Source organism: Solea senegalensis, linkage group LG17 (assembly GCF_019176455.1).
Source record: "Solea senegalensis isolate Sse05_10M linkage group LG17, IFAPA_SoseM_1, whole genome shotgun sequence".
NCBI classification, from domain to species: domain Eukaryota; kingdom Metazoa; phylum Chordata; class Actinopteri; order Pleuronectiformes; family Soleidae; genus Solea; species Solea senegalensis.
This window is the reverse complement of record NC_058037.1, coordinates 8,789,082-8,796,641: the sequence shown is the minus strand read 5'-3', so window position 1 is coordinate 8,796,641 and position 7,560 is coordinate 8,789,082. Positions and strand designations below refer to the sequence as shown.

General features: G+C 42.4%; 1 protein-coding gene across 3 annotated transcripts; it reads left to right on the top strand.

Moving 5' to 3' along the window:
- Positions 1-67: 67 nt before the first annotated feature.
- On the top strand, positions 68-7,530 carry gpatch2 (G patch domain containing 2). 3 transcript variants are annotated; one of them, XM_044049528.1, is made up of 10 exons: positions 68-241; positions 1,135-1,378; positions 2,163-2,701; positions 2,976-3,040; positions 3,205-3,402; positions 3,752-3,872; positions 4,315-4,354; positions 4,463-4,527; positions 4,729-4,817; positions 6,074-7,530. In XM_044049528.1, exons 1-10 carry the CDS (start codon positions 192-194, stop codon positions 6,241-6,243), a joined length of 1,581 nt encoding a protein of 526 aa, XP_043905463.1. In that variant the 5' UTR covers positions 68-191; the 3' UTR covers positions 6,244-7,530. The 3 variants fall into 3 exon arrangements, with proteins under 3 accessions (XP_043905463.1, XP_043905462.1, XP_043905464.1); XM_044049527.1 differs by having other exon boundaries at positions 4,312-4,354; XM_044049529.1 differs by having other exon boundaries at positions 70-241; positions 2,163-2,698; positions 4,312-4,354.
- Positions 7,531-7,560: the final 30 nt, after the last annotated feature.

The following is a 7,560-nucleotide window of genomic DNA, read 5'->3' as shown; positions in this document are numbered from 1 at the left end:
TCGAGTTTTTTAGAAATTCCTACAGTTCCTGAACGCAACATAGTATCCTGCGCTGCCTTCACGGTGTTCTCTTGTCGCGTATTGATCCAGCAGTCAGTTGTTTTGTAGCTTTTGAGTCAGGATGGTGTCCGTGGTGTGTAACTGTTTGTCGGTTGTTTCTGGCTAAAGGTATCTGGCATTTTGCGGCTTTAATGTCCCGTGCAGCTAATTTAAAAACCATCGGCAAAGCGGGAACCGGCTGGTAGGTGGTCTTTGAAATCACGGAGACGTAACATATTGTTCACGTCCACTCCACTCTCGTGAATCTGCCGGCTGAGGAAATGAAGCTAACGGTGTTAGCCGGGGTACTAGCTAGGGTACTCTGAAAATCAGAGTGTTTCTTTGTTGTATATTAACCGGCGACACTTGTCAAACCTCAATAACACGGCGACTATCGGTACTTGTCTACTGTATGTAGCTTTATCAGCTGTTTATCTTCTATGACACTACAGTTGACCGTGTTTTGTTGAGGACTTGGCTAGCTAGCGAACAAAAGTTAGCATGTAAAGCTAATAACAAAAGTCGCTAACTATAATAGAGTCGAGACCTCTTAAGGGATTTATTTGTGTGAGTAATAGGAGTGGCCTCATTTAGTTTCGACTCGGACAATAATTTCTTAATGTGTAATACGTTATCATTTACTAATTGTGTAAATGGTTAGTTTGACAGCCGGTTTTCGTTCATGTAAATCGGTTAATATCACTTTTGCCAGCTCTAATGCTTAGGAAGGTAAACTCACTCCTGTCCGTTGCTACTTCCACCAGTTTTAACACAGATTTCATGTCTACTTACATTTGTACTATTTGTAATAATCAATCCCAGTGGCGTCTTGAACACATAGCTATTTAGTCATTAAATCAAAAGTTTATCTTTATGTGCTTGTATGACGCTTCTGTCAAACTGCAACTTCAACTAAATTCCTGAAATTTACACAGTATGTAGGTGTAATAAACTTATGTATGACTTTAAGTTTGATCATGCTTCTTCAATCTTACGTTAATACATGTTAGTATAGATAAGGTCATCCTAAACAGTCAGATTTCTTTGGGCATACGCCAGGCTTTGAGCATCACCCCTTTAATTCTTACATTTCAGGCACTTTCGCCGGACGATGGACGAGCTGGTCCATGACCTGGTGTCAGCACTGGAGGAGAGCTCGGAGCAAGCTGCTCGTGGTGGATTTGGAGATGGAGGAGACCATGCACTGGCAGTGGGCTGTCTGCTGAAGAGGCAGGCTCGGAAGAGGAGGGGTAGGAAGAGGCGATCAGACAATCCACATCCACCTTGGGAGACGGGCCACCTCAGTGAAGGTTCAGAATCCAGTGTGGAAGAACATAAGGTGAGATAGGATGATGATGATGATAATAATTCCTTTCACTTTAACCCTCTGTGTCAACTGAGGGGCCCTCGAGCAAAATAACAAGTCAAGTCTAAGTCACTATGCTCTTTTGAGAAGGACAAGTAATGGACAATTTGCTGTAAGAGGAGCGACATAGGTGTTGTGCCTTTGAAATAAAAAGTAGATCTAATCAATGTTTTTCAAGATAAATTGTTTTTCATGGTTTAATGTCTCACTGGAGCTGACAGACACTGATTTCTTCTGTTTATTTATTACATTTCTTACATTGAAGTGGCAACTGGTCATGACGTCACCCAAAAAGAATGTGGCCTCCCATTTTGAGTTTTTGCACAATGAAGTTCAAAGGCATCACCAGCTGTCTGGTGCCTATTGTATTTACCCAGCTGTCAGTCAGACGCATGCGTGCCATTCTTTATTGTCTATTTTCCTCTAAATGGGAATATAAATCACAAAAATTACCTCATGTACCATTTAAGAACACCTGAAACTAGCAATAAATACCATAGCTTGAGGAAAACTACATTATCAATCAAGTGGAACGTGGGCTAATTTTCCATGGACTTTTTTTCAAACTATAATTTTTATAAACTGATAAACATTAAACTTTTTGTGGATAAGTTGCAGTTGCCCACTCACTGGTCTTTCTTTGTTGTTTAATCAACAGTAAGTGGCGCAAATGTATCCAAGTTTCTTAAGTAGAGTTTAATAAACAGGGCTTATTAACAATAATATAGTAATAATAGTATTAACAATACTGTTGCAGGACTACCGTGCAAGTACAGGAGGTGTTTCTGCTGCCAACAGTCATGGCCGTGACAACAGTGACTCAGATGAACAGCTTGGCCCCAAAAGGCGTACCCCCCTCACTTCTGATGTGGGCCGAAACAAGAGACCGCTTTGGCCGGATGACATGGGTGTCCATGGTTCTGCAGAGGGAACTCGCAGCCTCAGAAGGCGACGTAAGGTCAAACGAATGGCTGTAGATCCACCTGTGGAACCAGAACCCTCCTCCTCCAATATGCTCGGGCCGCCACCTGTCCCCAAAGCCCGTGTTGGTGTAAGGCCTCATAGACTTGGTTTGAATGAGGACAGGGTTGCCATGGAGCTGTGTGGAGGAGGCATGGGAGGGAAGAACAGGGTGAAGAAGAGGAAACTTGCCACCATCAGGCTGGGAGTGGAGGCTGCGGATGAAGGGGTGGTGGTGGAAAGTGAGGACCCCATCTCCTCCCCGGTGGAAGGGTCCAAAGACAAAATGGAGCTGGAGGAGCAGAAGGGCTCAGATGAGGAGATGAGTGACAGGTGGTTAGTGTTTTGACTTTTGTTTTCTTTTCGTGCCATGTGCTTCCAGAGGTTGTAATTCCTCTATTTCCACATTTGTATGTACAAGTATGTGTGCGATTCTGTTGGACAGCAGGTAAGGTTGTTTGAGACAAAAACACAAATATTTGAAGTTAGAATCAGGTCGTTCCTGGGTCAAATGAAATACGAAGTGTCTTTAGTAATATTCAGCCCAATGTTTGCATGTTTTTCTCAGAATAGAAATAATTATTTTCTTATTTCTGTTTTTCCTTTGCAGTGAAACTAGCAGTGTCAGTAACAGCAGTGACGGTGGCCTCTACACTAATGATGAGGGGAGACAAGGTGCTTTCTAATGAGTTCTGATAATATTAAAAATTAATGATTATAGGTTAAATTGAAAACCCAGCTCATATGTATGTTGTATTTGGTGTAATGGTATATGTAAATTAGGGGTTGCGCATTTTAACAGCAATGTACTAACCAGAGGTCTCTCCCGGGTCTCTTAGGTGACGACGAGCAGAGCGACTGGTTCTATGAAGGTGACCCAGGCTCAGCGACAGCAGCCGGAGGCGCCTGTGGGATTGCAGGAGTGATTCCGTGGTGGGAGAGGGAGACGGGGTCAGAGGAGCTGGACCTCGCTGACCCAGTATTCAATAGTATTCTCACGGGATCCTTCCCGCTCATGAGCCCTGGACAACAGAGAGGTAGAGTGGAAGCTGAAGTATTATGTATATATGGTTAATATTTACATTATAATTATTATTTGAAGAGCAAGTGGAGTCGTACACTCATGACTGTTATTATGTTATTGCACTTTCACCCCTGACCAGTAGGAGGCAACGCCTTCACACAGAGACAAACAAGGCAATGATCAGCATTTTAGTAACAAAGGGTTAGGGTAGTTTTACTGTACATACAGAGAGATAAAGCATTGTAGTATGTGAAGTGTTGGATTTTTGAAACATTCAAAAAGAAACAATTGTTCTGAATCAACTATTATTTTCCATAAAACACAAGTTCTATTATGTTATGTTCCTATATTATTTTTGTCAGGTTTCCACGCCAGACTGAGCCGTCTCCATGGAAACCAGCAGGCGTCTGATGTCGGAATGCAGGGCAGCTCTGGCCAGGGTTTCAATGACCGTCTGGGTAGACAAACCCACGACTCCCATGAGTGTGTCCCTGTCTTTCTATAAGTAGTTGATTCTGACTTGTATATTCTGTTTTTTTTCTTAGCTCTTTTTAATCTGCTCTAAAGTGGTTGATATAATTTAAATTAGGTTATGTCTAAGGGTGTTTCCAAATAGAGATTGTATAGAGCTGAATTGAGTGTACATTACTTAACTTTGCCAGTCTGCTTATTGTGGGGGTGCAACTGTAACAGCAGGAGTGCTCTGTCAGGAGCAGCTTTACTCCCAGGACTAGCAGAGCTGCTATCACCCTCATTATAGCCATCTTTGGTTTTAGAGGTATTCTAAACACTTTGTTTAAAAGGAAGAGGTAAGGGGGTCAATGATAGGGTAAATATTGGAATAGAGGTGTTTTGTTTTTTTGTCTCTGAAATGCTGTATTGATGACAATTCTAGTCCTCACTAGCACTGTTATCTTTTCAGCAGGCCGTGGTTTAGCTCAGGCCCAAGGAGAGATCATGGACAGGTAAGGCATGTGTTTGTGCATTAATTGGTTCAAAAGTGTGAAACAAGTGCGATTTGAAAGGTTACAATTCTAACAGCTTAAACATTATCTCATGTTTTTTCACATAAGCTGCACTGGGACCCACGGGCTGACAGAGGGCACCGGAGAAGCTGTTCAGTAAAAACAGCCAGCAGGTGAGAACCACATGTAACTTAAAACACCTCTGATTCATTTGCGTCACTAACTTTTTTTATTTTTATTCTCTGTTGCATTCTCATTGTTACGCCTCCTTTTATAGGTTTGTGTTTAAAATGGACATGGATACTGTGCAAAGTGTTATGTGAGATCACACATTAATGCTGGCATATTTTTGTCCTGCCTGGCTGGTTTTGCAGACAGACCAGCGGGCACCTGGGCTCTCTATGTACGGGAGATGTCAAGCGGAGGCGAAAAGCAGCCCCCCTCGGTTCCACTGCCCCCCCAGGTATTGGATGCACACCTCGATACACCTAACACACCATCTGGCACATTTCGCCAACTGCCCCGTTATTGTATTTTTGGCTCTCGTTTTCTGTCTTGTTCCCATCCCCCCTCTTGGTCAAACTCGCTATTTTTCGCCAGCCTACATTCCTGCTCTTTGACTGCATCACACATAAGCTGAAGGACAAGGGACTTGGATTAGAAGTGAAAGTTTCAGTTTATATTTTCTAAGGGCTTAATTAAGAGTAAATATTTATAATGCCCTTCTGTTTTCCTGTTATTAAACCCAGCTTTAGCTCCAAACCCCCTTTCCCGTTAAGCTTTGTTGGACATGTGTCAGCTGTCATAGCAGAGATGCTGGATTAGCTCTTAGCCAGTTACACTAATGTATCACCACCCCCTCCCATAAACCACTTTCCTGGGCTTGTTGATGCTTTTCGAAGAGGAAGGTTAAGGCAGCAAAGCCTAATGCGGTTTGGTTTGGTAAGTCAATTCTTCTCCCAGCTTTGATCATAATTTACAACCTGACGGCAGAATTTTTTCAGTTTATTCATCGTCACACACACGCACACACACAAATAAATCAGTCAATAGTAAAATGAGAAATAGAAATTTGTCAGCAAAACAAACACTAACTGAAACACAAAAGATTTGGTCCCTGTTTGAGTGTGTTGTCTAAAAAAACTGCGTCGTCTTGAGTGACATATTCAGTATCAAGCTCGTCAGATGGGAGATTTACGTTGTGCCAATTTGGCATCAACTCACCAGGGACCCATTGTTGTGTGTGTGTGTGTGTGTGTGTGTGAACGGGCCGCTTGAATTTAATAGGAAGAAAGTCAAAGGGAGAGGACAAAGCGACCACTGTCTTTCTCAGATGGGCATTGGTGTCACTTATTACAGGGATTTATTGCCTTCGGGGGACCTTAACAGTTTTAATGTGAATGATGAGGTCACTGGGACAAAAGTTGTTAGTGCAGCAAGTTTGCTGAGGCCGCACAGTCACAAGTGTGTGAAATGTGAAGAAGCATTTTGTGTTTATAATGTCTCAATCATTAAATAAACCATGAGCTAAATTGACTCCTTCAAATGCTGAGGCAGCCATAACATTTGCTGTCATGCTTATAGAATATTGTTGAAAAATAGATTCTTAATTTAAAGTATGGTATGTACTCATTCAAAACACCAAAAAAAAAGATTTTTAGATGTTTAAATACAGTGATGTTGCATATTATCTAACCCGAGGCTATTTTCTGTTTTCAGGTGTGGTTGGGGAGACCGCTCCTCCCATCCCGGACACGAACATGGGGAGCCGCATGTTGCAGAGCATGGGCTGGAGCCCGGGGATGGGCTTGGGTCCAGAGGGAAGGGGCATCACGGAGCCCATCCGAGCCACACAAAGACCCAAAGGCACAGGTTTAGGCTTCAACTGAACGCCCAGCTTCTGGATCTTGAACCTAAAGCAGACTTCATCGACAAGGAGTAACAGAGATATAATGCTGCTTAGATGATGACGATGAAGAATCAGAACTAGAAATCTGCGAATGGGGCTTGTCCTAGCAACATAGTCTGACCTGAAACAGAAACCTTCCCATATTGGGGAAAATGCAAGAAGCTCTTGATATCCACACACACATACACACACACACACACACACACACACACACACACACACACACACACACACACACACACACACACACACACACACGGGAGTGAGTGACTGCAGCTGAGGTGGAGAAAATACTTCTTGCAAACACGTCCTGTTGAGAAACTCCATGTTGGAGGAAATGAATGACATTGATGGCTCATTGTTAGTGTGTTAAGCTGGCATGCTGCCTCAGACCTGTTACCTCACACACCAACGTCACAGCATTTCAGATTTCAGACTTGAGAGTTTTGTTGTTGATCCTGTAGTGAGAGCAGCCGCGATGACAGATCGGTTTGTTTTTCCGGCGGCGGTATTTGTTATCGATTTCATGATAAATGGTTGTGTCCAATATTGATGCAAGAATTTTTTCGAAACTGAAAGGCTGTTTTGTTTCAGACGTACCTCAAGATGTATTTTAGGTTCCTTTTTATTGTCATGAAATTAGGGCACACTGTATGGATGTGTGTTGGGGATATAGTTTTCCCATCCATTTTTATTGTTTGTTTAATGATTGATGTAATGTCATCAGAAACACTTTATCTACCCCAAAACAAAAAGATAAAAATCAAAACCACAACCCGCCCATCATGTCCCACCACTATGTAAGCATGTGCAGCTGCGGCTGCTGCAGGTCTCTGCTCATGTTTACGGAGAAAACACACGTGGATATGCGAGGGAATGTTTTGCCAACAGTTTTCTCGATTGTTGTCTGGTATTTTATCCCCAACCAATGTTTGTACTGCAGACTGCAGTATTAGTGAGTGTACACACACTAATGTAACAAATAGCTATGACTGTCAGATTATGTAGTTCAGACTTCGGAGGGTTTCCTCCCCTCCAGGTTTGCAAATGGGGGGCAAATGTATAATTGCTGTCATAAGATGCATCAAAAAGCCCGACATACACACAATTATTAGTTTACTGGTGTTTTCACTTGATTTGCTTGATTATTAGACCTTTTGTCAGGACTGTGGGCACAAACAGACTGTGAATGGCATCTAATCTGATGCAAATGAACACAAATGATGTGCAGAACGTAATTACAATTAAAGCAACTGAAGTACTACTACTAAGATTTTTTTTTCTTAATTCTATCACT

Coding starts and splice junctions, on each gene's coding strand:
- gpatch2 (XM_044049527.1), top strand. CDS start 192: ATGTCCCGTGCAGCTAATTTAAAAACCATCGGCAAAGCGGGAACCGGC. Junction 242..1,134: donor GGCAAAGCGGGAACCGGCTG/GTAGGTGGTCTT, acceptor CTTACATTTCAG/GCACTTTCGCCGGACGATGG. Junction 4,355..4,462: donor CAAGGAGAGATCATGGACAG/GTAAGGCATGTG, acceptor TTTTCACATAAG/CTGCACTGGGACCCACGGGC.